Source organism: Artibeus jamaicensis, unplaced genomic scaffold (genome assembly GCF_021234435.1).
Source record: "Artibeus jamaicensis isolate MK-2021 breed Jamaican fruit bat unplaced genomic scaffold, CSHL_Jam_final scaffold_369, whole genome shotgun sequence".
Taxonomy (NCBI): domain Eukaryota; kingdom Metazoa; phylum Chordata; class Mammalia; order Chiroptera; family Phyllostomidae; genus Artibeus; species Artibeus jamaicensis.
Window position 1 is genome coordinate 1,127,929 of NW_026522042.1, and position 21,708 is coordinate 1,149,636.

General features: G+C 61.7%; 1 protein-coding gene across 1 annotated transcript in view; it reads left to right on the plus strand.

The window, feature by feature from the left end:
• The first annotated feature begins 965 nt into the window (after positions 1-965).
• Positions 966-21,708, plus strand: part of ANKRD55 (ankyrin repeat domain 55) — a 49,164-nt gene continuing 28,421 nt past the window's right edge. Inside the window, exons 1-4 of the mRNA XM_053657294.1 lie at positions 966-1,214; positions 13,742-13,864; positions 17,389-17,519; positions 20,779-20,888. Of these exons, the coding sequence (XP_053513269.1) occupies positions 1,175-1,214; positions 13,742-13,864; positions 17,389-17,519; positions 20,779-20,888 (404 nt within the window). The 5' untranslated portion in view covers positions 966-1,174. The remainder of the gene's footprint in view (positions 1,215-13,741; positions 13,865-17,388; positions 17,520-20,778; positions 20,889-21,708) is intronic.

The window sequence follows — 21,708 nt, forward strand, 5'->3', positions numbered from 1 at the left end:
GCCGCCCTTACCAACCAGCCGCGTTTGCGAGAACATCTGTTACGCGGCTGTCTGACCCAGAGGTCTGGCTGGGCCTTGAGTGCAGAGCTTTGTTTGTTTGTTTTGAATGTATTTTCTCAGATTTCCACTTGTAAATATAGAACAGCGGACACCTGTTACGGGGAGCCCAGCAGGGCGAAGGCAGATGAAGAGCAGCGTGGAAACCCCACTTCCTCCGCGGTCCCTGTGGTGGCCCACAGCATCTGTGCCTCCCTCGGTGTCCTACAGCCTGCCTGCCTGCGTGTGGGTGCTTGCAGCTTTATAAACTGTGAACAACTAACGGACACCCCCTGCCTTTTGAACCACAGGTCAGAGGCATTGCACCATAGACACACGGAGACCGGGCTCAGGCTGTGTCGTCCACCTTGAATTTACTGCCACGTGTCCAGCTGCTCTCAAGCGACCGATGTGGAGCTGGTTTTCAGGGGGTGTCGCCGCCCGTGTGCTGCGCTGCAGATGCCGGGGACAGCGGTGGCTTTAACTCTGTCCTGTGGGTGCTCCAGCCTTCCAGCCGCCACCCCTCCCCCCTCCCTGTCATGCGGAGAAGGAGCCCCAGGGAGGCTGCAGAGAGCCCCCTGATGCAGCCCCACCTCCCGCTCCCCCGAGCCTGCGTGGCTCACAGTCCCCGGCGCAGCTCTCCCCTCGCCGAGCGCACGGCCGAGCCCCAGCTGCACCGCCCACCACACACGCTCCGCCTGCCTCGTACGCCTCACTCGCCCACTGAGGTCTGTGTGTTCAGCGACAGTCCAGCTGCCGGAGCCGCATGACGCCCGGTGTGTGCCTGGCCTGCCCCCACCAATCCTGCTTTTTAGGGATCGCGCTCGTCTGTATTCTGTTCAGGGGCAGAGGGTGTGTAACACTCACACACACGGGCTGATGAATGAGGCTGTGGAGTGACCCTCTTCCTGGCGGGCGTCTGCCAGAGTGACACCTCCCTGCTGCCATCGTTCACCATGACAACAGCTGCAGCTGGAGCTCGGGTTTGGCCCTCGGCCGGAGGTCCTGGTGGAGGTGCCGGCTCAGGCTGCTGCGTGGGCTGGACCTGCGTGGGCTGGACCGTGTGAGGTGGCATTCCTCCTCTCCAGACCCCGGGGAGCCGTCTGCCTTCCTGACGGCGGCGGCCGAGTCCGGCACCATGGACTTCCGAGCTCCGTCTGCGCTGGAGCGGCAGGAAGGTGAGGGCTGCTCTGACAGGGCCTCTGGTCTCGCCGCGCTGGTCTCACTGCGGCTGCCTGCCTGTGTGTGTGTCTGTGTGTGTGTGTGCGCGCGCATGAGATGTGGGGAGAGGGTTCTAAACAAGCTGTGGGCCTGTTTGTCTGGTGAGGGTGCTCTAACCTACCAGTTTTTAAAATCGGGTTTTTCAGAGTGTCATCTTCATTCTATTCGGTTTTTTTTTCAGATATTTAAAAATCCATTAGAGAAAGTAATGTAAACAAGAGCAGGCTCTGTGCCCCCTTTCATCTCTTCAGGCGGCATCTCCCTGCATCGTTTTGTAAACAGCCCTGGATTTCCTGCAGGAGCAGGCGCCGCCAACGTCCCCTCCTCGGAGGCCGTGTGGTGACTCGTCCCCACGCTGTCATGTGCAGTCACGGCGCCCGGCGCAGGGCTGGGGCTCCGCGTGGAAGGGCTGCGTGACACTGCCCATCCTCGCGTAAAAGCGCGTGTTGGCCGTGCAGCCTGTGTGCATGCGTCTTGCACCCGAGTGTGTATATGTCGTGCACGTAACCCTGCGTGTCACTGAGCCGCTTCCTAAATGTGCACAGGGACCCCTGTGCTGTGAGGGCAGCGGACCACTTCCTCTGCCCTCCGAGTGTCCTTCTGGGCCCTGAGGTCCTGCAGTCTTCACGTGTTTTGGCCACGACAGACTCACTGAGAAAATTCACGGCTTCTCTCTTTTTCCCTTTTCCCTCGAGACCACGGTGTGTTCACTGCGCTGGCAGCCTCCTCTGGCTTCCGGGGCATTTTCTCATACAGCAGATTTACATTTAGCTCTCTGGGGGACCACGTAAACGCGTGCATACGCAGTTTGATCTCCAGGGCTTCCTTTGTGTTGAACACGCCTGTGCACAGCCGTGTGTGCGTGCCCTCAGCCTGCGCCGGGCCCCTGCAGAACGGGGGTGTCGCAGCTGCGCCCCCGCCTCCCCCCGCTGCCTGTGGGGTCACTGCCGGCAATCAGCAGCAGCGACAAGGTGCCCACGAGGTGATCTGGGCCCTCGTTCTGGCCAGAGAGGGCGCCACTGAGAGGGTCCCATGAGGGCCCAATGGATGGTTTTCCTCTGAGACGGACCGGGGCACCGCTGTGACTGTGGGCACCAGCCCTTCGCGGTGAGGCCGTCAGTTGTAGGGTGTCCCCCCCGCCAGCACTCGGCCCGGTGCAGGTGGTGACGGTCACCTTGTTTTTACGGCTCCCTTCACACCAGCAGTTCGCCGAGTCCCTCCCGTGCCAGCTTGCCTCTCCCAGACGCCTCTGCCTCCGTTCCTCAGCCCTCGCCCCCTGGAGGGGCTGTGCTGTGGCGGCAGGGGCGTGGGCCGCCTGGGCTGCAGGGCAGGCCATCCTCTCCCCGGCCGTGGGGGCCTGGCCGGTCCCCTGGCCCCTCTGGGCCTTGGCCTCCGCAGCCTGAAACGGAGAGGACACTGCGGGCCCGGGAGGGGGGTTGCGCGGATCTAAGCCGATGCAGAGACGCGCCTGCCGTGGGCCCCACACTGTGGCCGCCTGGGCGGTTTCCGCCCTGACCGCGCAGCGGGGGCTCCGCTGCCCTCGGAGCGAGTGCGGCCTCGGTCGGTGCTGGCCGACCGGCTCACGTTCCTTATCTTTTCAGCACTTGGGGACACGGCCCCGAGTAGCCCCCAGAACAACAGTTACCTAACTGAGTGTGCGTGGGTGGCTGTGCCTTCTCACGCCTCCTCTCCCTTCCTGACAGTGGGAAAGGCCCTGCCAGGTGAGGCCGTCCTGCAGCCACGATCACCTGGGTGGGCGAGCCCCGTGGCTTCCGTGGCAGAGCTGAGTGTGGGCCTTTGGAGGAGAGTTTTCCATGAACCCCGAACATCTGGGGCATGGAGACCGCAGCGTCCCCCCGCTGCCCGGGCCAATGTCGGCCGAAGACACTGCACCAGGGACAGTCAGAGACGCCGTGTAAGCCAAGGGCTCTCACATGGGCCCCGTCAGGCTCACCCGGACGTGTCTGACCCTGCTGGAGTCTGGGGCTCCCCCTACACATCGCCCTGTCCTCGGGCGGGGGCTGGCCTGGCCAGGCAGAGCAGGGGGACCAGCGAGCAGCCCACCCTGACGTCTCTGGTGGGGAGCGTGGGGTGCAGAGCAGTGAAAGGTGGGCCTTTACTGGGGTAACAGCTCAGTAGCGGAGCAGGCTGAGGCCCCGGAGTTCCCGGCTGGCGGGAGGTGGAGCCAGAGGGAACTTCTTTTTGCCACAGTCTCCAGCCCCGCAGCCCCGGCCTGGGGCAGGGGTGGGGGCCCACTGCCAGCTCTGGCTCGGGGCCCCCAGGTAACGGCCATCGGTGCGCTCGAAGAGCAGGACAGCTAATGACAGGCAGAGCCCCGACGAGGGGGAGCTGGTGAGTCCGAACCGTCTGCAAAGGCAGCTGCATTCCCTGCGCTTGGTCAGGGTGGTGAGGCCGCTCTGTGCCTGAGGCTGCTGAGCAGACCAGCCCGGCCGCAGCCCCGCCCGTCGCCTGCGCAGCCGCGTGGACTCAAGCAAGTGACCGGTCTCCGCATCTGTAACATGGGGACGACCGCAGCTGTTGGCGGGGTTGCTGGGGACTTAAAGTTCCGCTTCCAACTGGTGGGGGGCAGGGGGTGTCACTCTCTGATCTTGGTGAAATGGAGACAGAGGAGCCTGGGCCTGGGAGACCTGCCCTTGGCTTGCGCCAGGCCGTTGCCATAGCAACCCCTCTCCTGGCCCCGCGTGCAGGAGGGGACTGTGGTGGAGCCGTCGTCACGGAACACGCGGGTTCCCGCTGAGGCTGAGATGTCTGCGTCTCACCCTGCCTCCAGTGGGGGGGCCAGCTCTGCGCTGCCTGGAGGAGGACCCGGGCCTCCGGCCCCCGCCCTGCCCAGTGTCCCCGAGACAGGTTTGCTGAGCAGTGAGCTTGCAAGCACCCTCGGGGGTGGGGCGGGGGCCACGGGCCTCCCTCACAGGACTTTCTCTGCGAGGGTTGTGGGGAGAACTCGGGGAGGGCCCCGGCCAGCCCGGCTGGGCAGAGCTTTAGAGTCCTGGATGCCCAACACACGGCCACCACGGGCGCTGTCACCTGCGTCTTCACGGTCGCAGAGGCCCGCGCGTGGGATCCGGGGGTCGGCAGGGCGGCGCTCCTGGGTGCTGCAGGAGAGAGACCTCTGGCTCCTCCCGCTCCCGGCTGCCTCTGCCCCCCCACCTCTGCCTCTGTCTTCACGGGGCCTTCTCTGGGGGTCTGTCTGAACCCCCTCCTGTCTCTTATAAGGATCCATGTGATTACATTTAGGGTCACCCAAATAATCCAGGGCAAACTACTGCCCTCGAGATTCTTGACTCCACCCCGATAAGTTCAGTGTAAAGGAAGAACTGAGACCCTCAAATGTATCGCTTCCCTTGCTGTGGAAGGCGAGTTCCCGGGTTCTGGAAACCGGGGCACGGGTGTGTGTTCAGGGCCCGCGGCACCGCATGAGAAGAGGCCAGATCGCAAGTTCTTTCCAGAAAGCACGCAGCCCGGGACTTGGGTTCTGGTGAAACCCTCTCTCATGGGAGCCAGGAGGAGCTGGGGCAGACGGGGCGCGTGTGGGCACACTGTGCGCACCCTCAGCGTGGATCCAGAGCCCGAGGCAGAGCCCGGCCGTAGGCAGAGCAGCCTTTGATTCTCACACCGGCCCCACCTTCACCCCCCTTTTGACCGATGAGGAAACTCGCAAAGGTCATGACTTGCCCAAGGTCACCGGGAAACAAAATGGCAAAGTGGCGATCGGAGCCTAAACCTGCTTGTTTTCCGGGATCGACCCTGCGTTTTCCTGAAGAAGTGAGACGTCAGCGCACACTCAGGTTGGTGGCGTCTTCCCGCCGTCTGTGCAGCGCGCTGGCGGCCTCCACAGCCCCCACGCGCTGACGGGCTGAGACCGGGGTGCTCCGCAGGGAGCGCCCAGAGGGCACAGACGTGTGCTGAAGACGCAGGAGTTAGACGCCTGCGTGCCCGCCAGGTGCCTCCGACGGGAGGGTGGGCAGATTCGGAGAGGGGCGTGGGAGCAGAGCAGGTGGGCCAGGACGCAGGGGGGTGTCATCCGGCCTCCGAGGGTGGTTTCCAGTTCGCAGACCTTCCTGCGGGGAAGCGAACGCAGGGCGCGGGGGAGGGTCTGTGGTCAACTGTCAGGGTGGTGTCCAGACAGAGGAAGAGTCGCGGGCAAGGCAGGGACCCGCAGGTCTAGACGCGGTCGTCTGCAGCCCCGCCCTCTCTCAGTGGGTCACGAAGGAGGAGGGGAGGGGGCGAGAGGTGGGGGATTCTCTGCCCAGGTCTTTGGACAAACCGGTCGCTGGGAGCCCGCCCCCCTTTCCCTGCCGCCCCTCTGTGCTGCCCTTCCCACAGCGCAGAGCACAGGCCGCTCCCTCCCACCAACCGGCCCCACCGTGACCCCCCTGGTGACCCCGGCTGCAGGGAAGCCCACAGTTACCCATCTGTAGCCTTGGCCTCCAGAATGGACCCTGACGTGTGTCCGGCCGCACAGCCAGGTCCACCCGACTCAGCCCTCGTCCCAAAGCCAGGTCAGCGGTCCCCAGCCTTTCTGGCCCCAGGGTCAGGTCTCCTGGAAGACAGTTCTACCACAGACCAGTGGGGAAGGGGGTGGGGGCAGGGGAGAGAGGCGGGAGGCGGAACTCAGGCCACAGTTCCAGCAGAGCTTTGCTCACTCCCCTCAGCTCACCTCCTGCTGTGCGGCCCGGACCAGGGCCCGGGTTGGGGACCCTGCGCTGGGCCACCCTGGGCTCCCCATGCCATCTCTGCGCAGGAACGCCAGGACGCTGCGGAGGTTGTGCAGCAGCTGTATAAGGTCACTGGCATCCGTGGAGTTCCCTGTGATGCGACTGTTTGGACACAAAGATACTTTGAAGAAATGCTGCTAAATCTCTAGCTGTTCTTATTGCTCAGCAGCGACATAACAGGCTCTGGGACAAGGTGAGGGTGTCGATGCTCCGAGGTCCAGGGCTGTGTAGAAGGCGGGCGTCAGCTAGACACTCTGGCGGGAGGACCCCGGCTAAGCAGGGGCCGCGTGTCTGGCACACTCGGGTCAGGAAGCCTGTCAGTCGTCCTGCGGACAGTGAGCGTGTTCACTCCGAGAACTCGCTCGTATCCTGAGTGAGCAGTTATCTCAGACTTTCTGGTTTAGCTCTTGAGGCCGTGGTGGTTTTGTCCTGAGATTAACTTCAAACTTGCAGATAGGTGTGTGTGATTATTAAGAGCCCTCGGGTTGGCTTCTCTTTGAGAAAATGGAAACCAGCGCTTCCGGGCCCTGAGCCTGTTCTGACAACATTGAACTGGGTCTGCTGGGGGAGGGGCGGAGGAAGGCCGTTCGGGTCTGCGAGGGCAGTGCTCCCACGGCAGAGGTGTCCTCAGAGCTCTGCAATGCGCATGTGTAATGTTTACCAGCTCTCTAACCCTGCCGGTCCAAACCTGTGCGTCGCAGGGACCGTGTGGGAACGGCTGCCCACCTTCCGCCCGGACCCGCCCCCCGCTCACGCCCCGGTCACTGTGAAGGCAGCTCCTTCTCGGTGTCTCTGTCTGAGTGTGCACCTGCGAGTGTGCGCGCCTGTGAGTGTGGGGTGCACAGGTGCGCACCTTCACCCCCCCCGTCTGCATTCCTGTTTTGTCTGCTGACCCAGCAATGCCTCCTTCCACCGCACCCCCACCCCCACCCCGCCGCCCGGTGCAGGGCCCCGTCTGGGACCGCGCAGCACACTTCACTGCCCCCTCTCAGCCCCTCTCAGCCCCTCTCAGCCCCCCTCTCTCTCTCTCATTCGCTCTTGCTCTGGCTCCACATCGGAGCACCTGTATCTCAGTGGAGGTCGTCACCATGGACTCACTGGAAAGCACTGGGCTTCGGGGAGTGGATTTAACCCAAAAGGAGACCAGACCGGGGATTCCCTAAATGCTGACACTTTGCAGTTTGGCCAAACGCTGGTTCCAGTGCTGAGGTCACACAGGGGGCCACACTCGGAGTGTCCACGCTGGTGGGCTGCGGGCCCAGTGACCCGGCCGTTTCTGAGGATGGAGCTCCTGTCACGCTGCCTCACTCCCCGCCACAGCGCCACACGGGGGCGCCCGGCCTCGGGCCGCTCAGTCCCCTTCAGTCCTGCCCCGCAGTTCGAGGGTGTGGGCGCTGGACCATCTCGTATCAACTGGCTCTTACAGAGTTTTAGAAATACTGTTTCTTCCCCGCGTAAAACTCACCCCACCTCCTTCAAATGCTCAAGCCGCGCACGTACGAAGGCAGCCCACACAGCGCCCTGCCCCTGACGAGCAGAGGGCTCTGCTCCTCGGTCCCCCAGCCCAGCCCCCCGCCCCCCTGCTGCTCAGGTCCACGGGGACCCACATGCCCCCGCCCCCCCCCCAGGCGAGGGTCAGGCCGCAAGTGCTAACTAGAACCGTACTACTGATAATCTGAAGAGCAGTGAGCCTGGTGCACGAAACAGCTCTCGTGGGCCCCGCCCCGCGCTGAACCGTTTCTGTGACCTCAGCTGACCCTCAACACAGCCTCGGGGATGCGTTCGATCTCTTGCTCGGCCGGGTGGATGCCGCTTGCCTAGGGCCACAGGGTCAAGGGCAAAGCTGCAAACCGCAGTTTAAAAATTAACTCTGGCGGTGACCCCCGAGACTCCTCACAGTCCCCTTCACCCCCAAGTTCTGCTTCCAGGGTCCTGTCAGCCCACCCGCCTGCCGCTCCGTGGCCCCCAGCACACAAGAGGGCAAAGAAGGGCCAAGGCAGACACATTTGCTCAAGCCAGGCAGCTGCCCCGGGGCCGCCCTGGGCCACACACTCAGCGGGCTCTGCTCGGGGGCAGCTGCCCTGTCCCGGGCCGGGGTGGGGCAGTCGCCTGCGGAGCGGAGGCAAAGGAGGGAGAGGAGGGGCCCGCCGCTGGGTCACCCCAGAAGGTGACGTGGGGGCTGCCATGCTGGGAGCTGGCGGGAGACTTGCAAAGTTGGGGCGTGGGTCCCTCGTGGAAGCTTCTGCAGGCAGACCCTCCATTTCCTCCCTCGGTCTGTTTGCTCTGCGCAGCAAAGGGCTGGCGTTTCTCCAGGAGACAGTTCGGGGAGCCCCAACCCCGAAGACAGGTCGCAGGGAGACAGCAGCCCACAGAGACAGAGAAGAGGCGGTTCAACCTTGGCGTCCTCGGCTTTGCCCAGGGGCCACCTGGGAAGGTGTCTGTGCTCCCTGACTCACCTGTGAATCAGCACAGTCGAGTGGGGGAGGGGGGTCACTGCTTGTTTTTAAGAACCAGGAGAGGACACCTGAAATCCGTCCAAGGTGCCACTTCAGCTTCTGACTGCTCAGTGCCGTTCGGAGACGGTGTCCTGGGGCTTCGCCACCGCTCGGCTGGCTCCGCACGGGCCGCACGTCAAGAGGGGCAGGGCTGGGCCCTCGGAGCTTGGTTCCCGGTGGTCACAGCAGAACTCGATTCCAGGACCGGCCCCGGAAGTGTTGGCTTTGGGAGAGTCGCACCTGCAGAACCCGAGGCACCTCAGGGAATGTGTCGTTGAACTCGCTCACCGTTTCCGTGTGACAGCCAGGACACAGAGGGTCGAGCGGGGACGTCGGGCTGGGACAGCGGCGGCCTGGCTGTTCGATGTCGCATGCACCCTGCTGTGGCGTGTACGTAAGGGTGCAGCAACCACGAGGACTGCTGTGAAGACGGAGCGGATGGATATAAACTGTCACCTGCCAAGCAGGCCTGGCCCACGGGAGCCCCCAGCAGCTGATGCTGACGGTGACAGGGTCGCCCTGAGGGTGGTCATGACCACCTTCTGAGGATCACTGTGAAGACTTAATGACGTGATGCACACCAAGCCCTGGAGACTGTGGCACTCACAAACGACTTGCGAGAGGTCGTGAAACTGGAAAAGCCAGCGTGCCCGCTGGCTGTCACCACCAGAACCGGTGAGTGGAGGGAAGGACTGAAACCTTCACAGGTGCTTTATTCAGACGCCAGCGATCTGGGAAGACGGTGGGTTCCCTCCATGTGACCCCGCCCCAGATGTCAAGTGTCTTAACACCTCGTCCCCAGCCGGCCTGTTTCTAGGGAGAGAACGGGTGGGGCAGGGGTTTGGGGAAAGTTCCATCGGGTGAGAGTCGCAGTCCCAGTGTTTGTCTGCGGGTCAGCAGGTCTGCGTCCGCGTCACAGCCGTCGCTCCCGGGACACAGCGGCTCAGACACCCCCGGGGCTGGAAGGCTGCGCATCAGACCTCCTGGGGTCACAGGTCCCGCGTCCTGGTTCCTGGAATGGCAGCTCTCCCGGAGCATTAGTCACTCAAATGCCCACCGACCGAGGCTGAACTCCTTAACCCTGGAGTTCCCCACCACACAGACAAGGCCGTCAGCCCCCAGCAGCCACCCTCTGCAGCGAACCCACAGCACGGCCCCCTTTGTGTTTGGAACTGGGAAGGGGCAGAATCGGCCCAAGCTGGAAACCCGCGTCAGAAGGAGAACAGTGTCTGGGAAAGCTCCCGGCCTGACACAGAGCTTCGCTCCTGTGGCTGCTTCTGCTGGCGACCCTCTGGGAGGGACAGCTGTCCTCCAGGGTCAGCTCCACCCGTGCTCGGGGCCAGCCTGCCCTTGGCCTCCACGCCTGGTGCCGTGGTTGGGGGGTGCCCAAGACTCTCCGTGCTGCTCTGGGGTCCATCGAGGTGTGAGGTTGGCGGCCGACTGCACTTTGAAGTGTCAGCCTCGCACGTCACTGTTTGATGGAGGAGCCCTCCCAAGGCGTCTTCTTTCAGTCTCGTGGGTGTTCGGAGCCACTTCTTGTTTCCTCTGTTTGCTTGTTTTGCCTTTGGAATGTGATCCATTCAAACGGGTTCAGGGCATAAAGTACAGTGAAAAATCTCCCCCGCCCCCACCCCTGCAGCCACCAACCCCCACCCCCTCCCCGCCCCCCAGCCACAAGCAAAATGACGGAAGCCGTTTCTAGCACCTTCCGGAGACGGGCCGCACGGAGGCAAGCAGGCACCCCGGTATATTCTTTTTTCTTCTTTAAAGTATAAAGTGATGTGTTTATTTTTACAAACAAAAGTTAGTATCATTTTCTCGAACCCCACCCCACCGAAGAACTGTTGGAACCTGGGCTGAAACAACGTTAAACTCACACGTGGGTCTGTGTGCTAATCGGGACGGTCAGGCTGCTCGGCCCCCCTGCTGAGAACCGACGTGGGCCCTCGTGCGTTCGGCGCGTCCGTGACTCCCTCAGTCCGGTCCTGTCCTTCTCCTCGTCCACGTGCTGAACACACGTTCCCGGGGTTTGATGTTCTCATCGCAGCGAGTTGCTGTGATGAGCTATTTTCACCGTGACGAGGGAGGTGAGTGTTGGCCGTCGGTAGAACTGTCACTGACACCGTGACCGGCTGGTGTACCAGGAGCCAGCGCTGTCCTGCGGCGGGGTGGCGGCGAACTTCAGGGCCGTTCTGGGTCTCAGTTCCTTCGAAAATGCTGCTCAAAATTCTGCAACCAAAACTTTTGTGCTGCAAACACAGAAGAGCGGACTCACAGCCTTCCCGCAGACCAACCACGGGCCTCTGACGCCAGCCACCGAAGCTCACAGACCGCTGACTCTGCTCGCAGGAGGTCCCCAGGAGCCGGCAAACCCCCAGAGCCGGGAGGGGGAAAGCTGGTCTCCAGGGGCCGGGGCCGGGGCCGGGAGAGGAGACAGGGAGCTGCTGCCTGAGAGCCACGGGGTCTGAGCTTGGGAAGGTCAGAGGAGCGCCGCAGGTGGCGGTGGTGGCGGTGGCGGCACAGCGGTGTGACTTCGCAGTGAGCCACTGAGCCGGGCACTGGAGAGTAATTAAAATGGCACATTTGTGTTGGGTGTATTTATCACCATTATTCTAAACAATCTTTAAAAGAAAGCTTTTCAAGTATCTCAAGGCCCCAGTCATAACCCTGGGAACTAATCTCTAGAGTAAACACAGCTGTCCCCATTCCCTGTGGGTCACCTGACCTCAGGTCCCTCCGCGCCCCATTCGCCACACTGACTGCTGCATGTCCTCCACCCGGAGCCCATCAGTCCACGGGCTGCAGAGCCCAGCGTGGCCCTGGCCGGCTGAGACTGAAAAATGCCCCTCCCTCGGTCTGGCAACTAGGCCGTCACCGATGCCGCCGTCACTCCGACCGCTTTATCATCACCTTCCCAGGGCTCTGGCTGCCGCCAAGGCCCTGGGCCCTCTGCCCTATGTCACCACTGAGACCTGTGTCCAGGCGGAGCTGTTTCAGTTACTAACGAAGACACACGCTGTGGGCACCGACCGGCTCGAGCACAACAGGGTACTGTTGTCACCTGTGACTGGCCCGGACACGGGTGTGCGGCAGGTGGGGCCTGTTCGGGCAGTGGGGCCAGGTCTCGGGGACCTCCTCACCTTAGCCTGGCTCTGCTCCTCTCTGGGGGCCCTGACTTTCAGGCCCTGCCCCCACGAGGCGGCTGGGCCTGTCGCCCAGGTTCACAGGTGGCAGGAGAAGGGAGGGCTTGGCTCCTGGAGGCAACCTGGACTCGCCCCCGTTAGAAGCCTCAGAGGGACGCGTCCCTGGCCAGTCTCTGGGCCCAGGGTGACCTTGGTGCTCAACGGCTGGTTCTTGGTCATGTCTGCCGCCCCGAGCGGAGATGCACCAGCTCCCCTGAGTCAGCCCCATGACGAAAGTGGAGAAGGGGTGGCCCCCAGGAAACAATCAGGCGAGGGTCCCCAACGGGGTGAGGGGTGGCGAGCAATGAAGACGATGGATCCGCCGCCCTTCAGGGAGTTTGGACGGCACGTCTGGGGCCGAGACAGCGCCCAGGTCGTGTCTAACAAACACGGTCCTTCCAGAACCCTCTGAGGAAGTCGTTTTGGGTCCTGACTGTTTCTCTCGGTTGTGTGTGCCCCACGTGTGAGGAGCCTGCAGACCTGTCACACTCTAGCGAACACGCTGCGAACCTGTGTGTGCACAGTCACGTCAGCACGCCCTGGGAAGTGTGAACAGGCACCGGCTGCTCAGCCACCCCCGGGGGCTTCCTGCCCAGGCCCCGCCGCCGGCTCCTCTGGGTGTCGCCGGACAGGCACCGGGCCCACCTTTGTCCTGGAGTCCAGTTCTGTCCGTCGTCCCCAGAGCCCTGTCGAAGCCTGCGCAGGGCTGGCCACACACCACGCTGTCCTAGAAGCTCAGGGGAGTGGCCCGTTCACTCCGCCACAAGTACAGAGACAGGCGGCCGTCCCCTTGGCAGCTGAGGAAAAGGGACCCGAGGCTGCAGGGTGGGAATGGGCCCAGATGCTCACAGCCAGTGGTCACACGCCAGACCGCGGAGGCCAAGCCAGTGGCGGCTCTCGCCTCAGAAGTGGCCCTGGCCCTCCTGGCCCTCACCTCCCACTACCAGTGCCCCCCCCACCCCCGGGCAGGTGTCCGGTGAGTCCACTTTAGAAACATGGCAGTGAGACCCCTGTGGCGGCCGCGGCGGAGCAGCCGCACGCTGCACAGGGCGGTGTGCTGGCCCCGCTGGACCGCTTTCAGTCACTGGCTCCCTGGCTCCTCCTGGGCCGGGCCAGGGGCGGCAAAACCCTCACTGACGTCCCAGGGGCCAGACCCCTGCCAGCGAGGGGCCGGTCGGAGTGGTGAGGCTTCTCTGGCGTAACATCCACGTTGGGGGAAAAACTCAACTTGAGGACCTTCCTCCCACGTTGTCCCCAACGATGGCTGTGTGTGGGGAGAAGCCTTGTGAGTGGGGGCTGGGCGCGGCGTCACACCGCGGGGTCCCTGTGAGTGGGACTGGCCCCCAGGCCCCCCGATGCTGCCCGGGCGTGCTCGAGTTCCACCGTCACCGCTGGTCCAGGCAGAGGTGCCTTACGGGTGGCACCGAAGTCAGAGGACTTGTCCACAACTCTGCTCCTTCCTGGGTCGCCTGTCCTGAAACCCCAGCTGCCCCCGGGAGGGGCCTTTGTGAGGGGCGACATGCAGGGATGAGGCAGGGCTGAGAACGAGGCTCGGCCCCGGGGGCGGGGTCTCTGGGGGCCCAGAGAGGGCGGGAAGGGCTTCTCGCTCCCTTTTCCCCACCAGCTCCTGTGGGGGCATCTCCCAGCACAGGGGGCGGGGGGCAGGTGGGGGTCAGGGGAAACTATCAGCAAGGGTGGGCCCTCGGGGTGCAGAGCAGGCCAGGGAGAGGGTAGGGGGCACAGCTGGAGGAGAGCCACTAAAAGGGAAAGTGACAAGTTCCAGATAGAAAGCCACTGTGGCCTCAGATTTCGTGTAGCCCGACGCCTGGAGGGAGTGGTGAAGCCTCAGGGCACGACTGGTGCCCACGGCTCCTTCCCAGTCCCGGTGACACTGCCCCCCCCCCCGCCCACCTTTGTCGGGAAGCGGTGTGGGTGCCAGTGAGCCGCTGACTCAGCCCTCTGCCTGCCCACGGAGAGGAGCTCATGAATCAGCCGTACGGTGACCCGTGGGTGCTGTCCTTTCAGTGACCCCACGCACACTGAGGGTGTCTCTGTTTGAGTCACGCAGGCGAGTCACTGGAGGAAGTGGACCTGACCCTGGTCTACCAGGCGGCAGCGAGCGGCGACGTCCGGGCTCTGACCGCCGCCATCCGGGAGGACCCGTCCGTCCTCGAGTGCTGTGACGGCGAAGGTGAGCCTGCGCCGGGCCCGCGGGCTCTGCCCTCGGACGGGGCGGCCCGTCAGCAGCGGGCGGGCCCCGGCATCTCTTTCAAGGAGGGTTTCGGGCACAGAGGGGCAGATTCCTCTGCGTCTCCTCTTCTAGTGAAGCCAGTTGGTTCGACTTTGCCTCCAACTTCTCCGTCCCAATGTTGAAGGTAGTGGGCGGAGACAAGGGGTGGGAAGGGGGGCACTTGCGCAGGGACGGATGTGGGTAGCGTCACGGTTACCAGAAGACAGACAGCAAGGGCGTCTGCCTGCGAGAGGATGGAGTGGAGGTGCTTCCGTCCGCCCTGCCGGCTAAACACGGCTACGAGTCCCCGGTGTCACACACAGGGAACCCAAGAGCACTCTGCGGGGCGCAGATAAAATGGCAGCCTGTCTGGGCCTTAGTCCGTGGTGGCAGGTTTCTTGGGTTTGGCCTCCGCTAACCTCGACTCGGGGCTGAAGAAGCCGGAACCCAGGGGAGCGAGAGGCGCAGACCAGCAGCCCTGAGGGGAGCCTGCTCTCCCAGCCAAAGAACCAGAGAGGAGCCGCCTGCGAGACAGGGAATCTCAGACAACAGCAACTCCATTCCAGCCAGACACACACACACACACACACGGCCCCGCCCCACCTGCCCCACCTCCACCTGGTGGGAACCAGGTCCCCTCCCCGCCCTCCCTGTGGTGCTGGGGCCAGAGGAGGGGTCTCGAGGAATGGGACTTGCACCGTCAGCCTGCGATCATGACGCGTCTTCCCCCTCGGAGGGCTAAGGAGGGAGCCTGGACCCCCGTCCCTCCAGGCAAAAACGAGGGGCTCTCCCGCTTCCCCTTCGGAGTAGTGTCAGCGAAGCCAAAGAAAATGGAGGCATAAGGAAGATTAAGGGACTCATAACACTGAACTCAAACATCCAAGTTTCAATAGAAATCACTTGTCACACCCAGAAGACCTCAAACTGAATGAAAAGGGGGACAATTGATGGATGTCAATCAGCACTGAGGTGACAGATGCTGGAATTATCTGACAGATTGGCAAGTGGCCACGAAAAAAAATGCTTTGGTTACAATCGTGCTTGGAACAGGTGGGAAACCAGAGGCCTCGGCAAAGACCTAACAGACAGAAAAGCCAGGTGGGAGTTTCTGGAACTAAAAAACACAATAATCACAACTGAAAACTCAGTGGATAAGCTCTAGCTCCTCAGCAGAAGTGAGCCAAGCTGACCACTGAAGTAAGATTTCAAGAAAGAACCAAAGAACCAAAGAAGAGAGCCTCGGGGCCTATGGAGACGAACGGGGTCTGTCCCTGGTTTCTCCTTCCCAGCGCTTCTGCAAAGTCATTACTGATTTCTGACCCGCTGACCTTCCCAAAGGAGGTTTGGATTCCCTTCTCACGACAGCAAAGTGTCCTGTAGAGTGCTGGTCCCTAATGTATCTGTGGTGTTAATTTGTCTGTTTTTAAAGCAGACTTACCTGTGCATCTGTCTTGGCGCTGGCCGTAGAAGTGAGGAGAGTCAGAGGTTAAACGGCCCTCGTGTGACAAGTGCAAGGGCCAGACTGCTGGAGTTCAGGCCCAACTTGAACTGACTGAACGGGAAAGAGGAGACAGCTAAAGCCATGCCGAGAGGGAGACTCACAGCACTGCCGCTAGGAAAGAGGAGAAGCATCGGTCCGCAGTCTCAGTTCTTGCCTCAAGAACTGACCGAAATAATCCCAAAGCAAATGAAAGGAAAGAAATAATAAAGACTAGGGAACAATGAACTTGAAAACAGAATAGCAACAGAAAAATCAATTAAATAAGGAACTGATCTTTGAAAAGACCAGTAAATTGACAAACTTCTAATAACAGTACCGACAAAAGGAAAATGAAAGAAGATACAAATCTCCACTCTCGGGAAGGAAACCGAAGGTACCACTGTGGACACAGAGACACCTGAAGAGCAGAAGAGAAACGTACCCGGCAGCTCCGCATGCAGAAGTGTTAGTCTTTAGATTAAACGGGTCAACTTGGTGAAAAGATTAACCACCACCATCGAATGGGAAATAGGTCAGTTGGATAGGCCTGCGGCTACTAAGGAAATTAAATTCCTAATGTTAAAATTCTTAGACAAAGAAATCTTTAGGCCTAAATGCTTCCACTAAATACTTCTACAAACTTTTAGATAATAATTAATATCAATTCTATATAATTTCTTGCAGAACAGATAAGAAAGGGAAACTTTTCTCAGGTATGCTTATGAAATCAGACGAAGATGATATAAAAAATAAACCTACAGTCCAATCAATACTCCTCCTAAATATACAGATATCCTTGGCAAAATGTTAGCAAATAGGATTTGGTAATACATATGAATAAAGAATTATACACTGTAACCAAGTGAGGTTTGTTCTAGGGATCTGTCTTGTTCGATATTTGAAAAATCAGTCAATGCAATACATCATATTAACCAGCTTTAAAAAAGACCACACAGACATATCAATTAATGCATAAAAAGCACGTGACAGAATTTAACACACATTCATTAAAAACTCTCTGAAAATAGGAGAAGAGGGGAACTTCCTCAGTGCGCTGTCTAGAGCTGATAGTTCGCTTCCCAGTGACGAACTGGACACTTTGCTCCCAAGTCGGGAACCAACCGACGGGGTCCACTCTCACTCATGGCGGGGGAAGTGCTAGTCAGCACACAAAGGCAAGAAACCATAGGAAGCCTACATATTGAGAAGGAAAAAATAACTGTTCCTTTTTGCGTGGCTTGACTGTCGACACAGAGAACCCTAGAGAACCTACCAAAAACTTCTCCAGCTGAGTGAGTTCGGCACCGTCACGGGGTGTAAGATGAACACATGAAAACAGACTGCATTTATTCGTGCACCACAACCCAAACCGCAGCGCCATTCAGTGACCCGCACAACACAAATACTCAGGTGCGACCGTGACACACTGGTTGTAGGACCTGCACCCTGAGAGCTGTGAATGCCGGTGGACAGACCTGGGGGCGGTCTAAACAACTCGGGAGGCAGACCAGGTTCACGGGCAGAAGACTCAGCGCAGTGAACACGAAAGCCGCGCAGATGCGTACACTGGCCCGAGGCGATTCCTATCAGAACCAGCAAGATCGCCGCAGATCTAGACGAGCTTGTCTGAAATCCACACAGAAAGGCACGTGGGGTGGGTAAGAGGAATTCGGGGAATGAAGAACGCAGAGGGAGGAGTCGGCCCTCGCCCGTCCAAGGCGCCACGTGGCTGCGCGCACCAGTGGGGTCGCAGAGGACAAACGCAGGTCGATGGGACACAGCAGAACTCGGGACACCCAGGCGTTTCCGCCAACCTATCACCGCAAAACCCCCCGTGCCCATGGTCTGGGGAAAGGGCCGGGGTCACGTACCTGTCGCGGCATGACTCCCTCTGCCCGGGCAGCCAGCAGCTGGGTTTGGGCGGAGGGCGGCGTCGGTCGGCAGAGAGCGCGCGGAGGAGCGCGCAGGCCCCGGGTCCTGAGCGCCGTGGGCCGTCTCGTTGCAGGGTGCACGCCGCTGATGCACGCCGTGTCCGGGCGCCAGGCGGACACGGTGAGGCTGCTGCTGAAGATGGGCGCCGACATCAATGCCCAGGACGCCCGCGGCCGCACCAGCCTGTGCCTGGCGGCCTACCTGGTACGACCGCGTCCGCTGGGGCCCAGGGGGCGGGTGGGTGGTCGGGGCGCCTTGACGGGGCTCAGCGGGGCCGGGAATCTGAACTTGAAGCTCTGCATCAGTCCTCCCTGTCGGCTGCATCACCACTTAGAGCTGGTGGCGGGGACTCCGGTCCCTTCAGCCCTTCCTGACAACCCCCCAAAGCTGAGATGGCGATGCCGGCGCTCTGACAGGCACAGCCTTTTTCATCGAAATGCCCCGTGGGCATCTCTGGTCTCCCTGGTGCCCATTCTGAGGGGCCCCCCAAGGGGGCGGCACCCTTGTGGCTGCTGTGAGGACTGCGGGTGGGATGAGCGGAGTGGCAGGCGGAGGGTGAGCACCTCTCTCGCTGTGGGGAGGGCAGGAGTTGGGGGGAGAGACACCAGGCGCCCGAGGGCCGCCCCCGGCCTAGGGCCCCACCCACAGTCAGCATTCAGGTTAAAACCTGTGTGGGGCCGCCCTCGCCTCCGGGTGGGGGGAGGGGGTTCAGTCCACGTTTTCCGCTCTCAGAGAAAGCCTGGGGGGCCTTCCGGAAACTGCCGGCCCTGGCTCTCGGAGCCTCCTCGACACCCTCTGGGAAGCCCCACTGCAGGTCAAACAGGGTCTCCTTAGCGCCCCATGATGTCACTGTCCTCCCTCTTCTCCACCGTCACCACCGTGGCTGCCGCAGCGGCTTCATGCAGTTGCTGGTGCTGTCCCTGGTGGCGGTGGACTCATTCTGGGTCCCCCGACTCCTGACCCCCCACGCCCAGGCTGCACCTGCGTCAAAGTAGGACCCCTCCCTCCCCAGCACCGCAGGGCTGCGCTCTGCGTGGGCGCTGCGACCCGGCCTTGGGCTCAGATTCTCTGCACGAACCGCTTTCTCTCCGCCTGTTCACAGGCCCCTTCCTCCAGGGCTCTCACGGGGGCCCCAGGGAAACTCTCCAGTGCTGCAGTTCCCGGGAGGGCGCCCTGGACCTCCTGGGTGGGGCCCGGGAGGGGGCAGCGGGCCGTGGGGCCTGTGTGCCAGACAGCGCTCCCCGGCAGTTTGCCTGCCCACTCGTGTTCGGAACCCCCAGCCCCAACTCCAGGGTGAAGTTCCCCATCTCAGACGCTGGACGGCACCCAGGGCCCCCCCTCCGAGCGCCTGCCCGCACAGTTGTTGGCATCTCTGAGCAGAGGAAAGGGGGAAATTTGGGTCCAGGCCGGGGGAGGCTGTACAGCTGGCTCTGCAGCACCCGGGGCAGAGGGAGACCGGGCCGCACTCCCTCCCCAGTTCTGAAGTCCAGCCTCTCCTGGGCCACACAAGTGCTTACGGGACTGGGAAGAGGTCGCTCCGCTGTGTCGCAGCGACCGTGAGCCCAGGGACCGGCCGCCTGGGGGGTCAGCTCTTCCGGGGACGAGTTCTGCAGAGACACCTGAGGGGAGCGTGTCTGCAGGCCACAGTGTGGCACCGCCCACCCACTTAGCGATGCCCCCACCGCTGCGTGGCCCCCCAAGGCAGGCCTCTTCCCTACACTTCCCGGGGCCCCCTGCCCCCGGCAGAGTGTGAGCTCCAGTATTACAGACACTTGACAAGGGGGCCTCAGGAATGAAGTCTCAGCTGCAGTTCCAAACTCAGGGTACAGGCAGGTTCGCCACAGTCCTGGGACCACAGCCAAGTCGCTGCCTGTCTCTGTGCCTCTTTCCTCGCTAGTGAACCGGGTGGAAGCGGCAGCCTGGGGGCAGCCCGTGGGGGCAGAAACGTGCGGGCCCCTGGTCAGTACAGGGCGGGCGGTGGGGCTGGGAGCACTCGGTAGCTTCCCCAGCTCTTTTCCAAAGAGAGAAAAAACCTACCCGCAGCGTGCCAGGAAATGTTGCAAAATAGTCAAAATGTTTTGTGCCTTCCCCCGTCAGATTTGTTTTTCAAACCCGAAGAACTCTGGTGGCTCTGAAATCTGTCCGATGTGCCCGTCTTGGGGTCCCCCAGTCCCATCGGTTCCTCTCAGCGAGGGGACTCGGTGACTCGGACAGTAGCAGCTGAACCAGATCTAATTCCTTAGGAAGCGCTGCCACAAGAAGAAAACTGCTCAGACTGAGACGTGATCGGTCAGCTCTGCAAATTCATGTTCAGCATTTTAACACATGAGCTTTTCTGCGCTTTACTGAGAGATTTTTTCCAGACTTTTCAGAACAAAGAGATCCTTTTCTTATCGTTGTCTCTCTTCTCCTCCGAGCATTGACAACATTTTGGTTTTCACTATTTGCAATTTTGTGAGGGAAATCTCGTCACCTTCCTCGGGTCCTTGAACCTTAATTATACGTGACAGGAGGAAGGCCGGGGAGAAAGCTGTCGATTATCCTTCGTGCTAATAGTTCCACCTGTGAGCGCCCGTTGGCGGCGGGTGGGTGCGGGAGCCGTGCCCCTTGGTGGCGAGGCTGCCTCGGCCGTCACTGGGGTTGAGTCGGCTGCTTCCGGTCTGCAGAGCAGAAAGGGGTCCAGCCCGCAGCTCTGTCTGCTCCGGAGTGAAGGGCGTGTGGGAAGACCACCACAGGTGCCCACCGAGGGGGGAGGAGTGTGAGATGTGGAGACAGCCGGGCCTCATGCGGTTTCCTGGGGACTTGTAGGTGGGTAACACGCAGCCATGGGGAACCCTTTGAGGGTAACACACAGCCATGGGGAACCCTTTGAGGGTGCTGGCGATGACCCCACGGGAGGTGGCAGGGTCCCCGCCGTTGGGGCTCAGGTGGGGTTCTGGGTGTCGGCAGGGGGCCGACTAGAACGAGCAGGGTGTTGTCCTCGGGGCCAGTAGGGAGGGACCTTGGAGAAGAGGACCTAGGCCGGTCTGGGGGGTGCAGGCGAACTGAGGGGCTCAGGAGCGACACGGGGGCGAGTGTCCGGGGTGAGCCCCTGGGGTCGAGGTCGGACTCCGACAGCAAGCTTTGGGGCTGAGCCCCTGGACCGAGAGGCTGGAGCGGACTCGTCGCCCCGTCACACGCCCCGGGAACTGAGCAATGAAGGAGGAACACCAGTGGGCGGCCCTGGAAACGTGGGTGGGGGAGGAAGGGAGGGTCCAGGGGTCAGCCTCCTGGGGAGCCACCTTGAGACCTGGGGCCCCCGGGGGGGGGGGGGGTCTGCACCGAGCAGATGTTGAACCGCCCGAGTCACGTGGGACGTGCGCCTGCTCAGGCCCGCAGGCAGAGCAGGAGGGAGGAAACGAGGGGGGGTCTCGGCCTCGGAGGCGGGACTGCGGCCTGATGGGGCCCCGCTCTCGCCTCCCAGGGCTGGCTGGAAGGCTGCGTGAGCCTGCTCAGGAACGGGGCCAAGCACAGCGTCCCCGACAAGAACGGCCGTCTGCCGCTGCACGCGGCCACCGCGGAGCCCGACGCCAGGTGAGCAGCCGGTTCTGGGGCGCGCAGATGGGGCCAGGGGCCGACCGGGGTCAGAAGGTGATCCACCCCAAACCTGCAGCCAGTTAAAATGGACCCACCCACTTGTTTGAAGTTGGCACAGACAGGACCGTGTCAGTAAAGCTAAATACCCTGGAATGACCTTAAACTTGAATCCATGAAACCCTTTCTCCCAGTCAGATTTAAAAAGCAGTGCGGTTTGTTACCGAGTTCACGCATTCATGCCCTGAATCAGCCACCTACTACTTCAGTAACTATTGATTCAGTGCCACGGGCCACGTCCTTCTAGGCCCCCGCGAATTCCACGGGAAGGACAGCAGGGGCCTTGACCTTGCGGAGCTCATGCCCCAGGGACGGAGGTAAGTGGCCACTCAGAAGACGACCCATAGGGTCACTTAGGGCAGTGACGAGTGCCAGGGAGAAAGGAGTGAGCAGGACCTCAGAGTCGGGCCCGCGTTTCTGGGTGGGGAACAGGCGGAGGACCCGCAGGGGCCTGGATGCTGGTGGGTGGGAGTGAAAAGTGGGTGTGTCGAAAGGCTTGGGAACACGTACACCCAAATCAGTGGTGACCTCAAAGGTCACATTTTTGTAAGACAGCGGAGCAGCAACAGAGAAAGGCCTGCACGGGCCAAGCTTAGCGTCCCCAGTCCTGTGGTCTCAGTGGCCTTGGTCTGCCATCTCCCGAAAGCCCCTCGGAGCAACTGGTCACAGCAGGTCCTGCTGGAGTCGGCAGCGTGCGGGTACTTCCCTAGCCGGGGCTGCGCAGGGCGCGGCTGGCAGGAGCTGAGCACTCAGGGAGCGG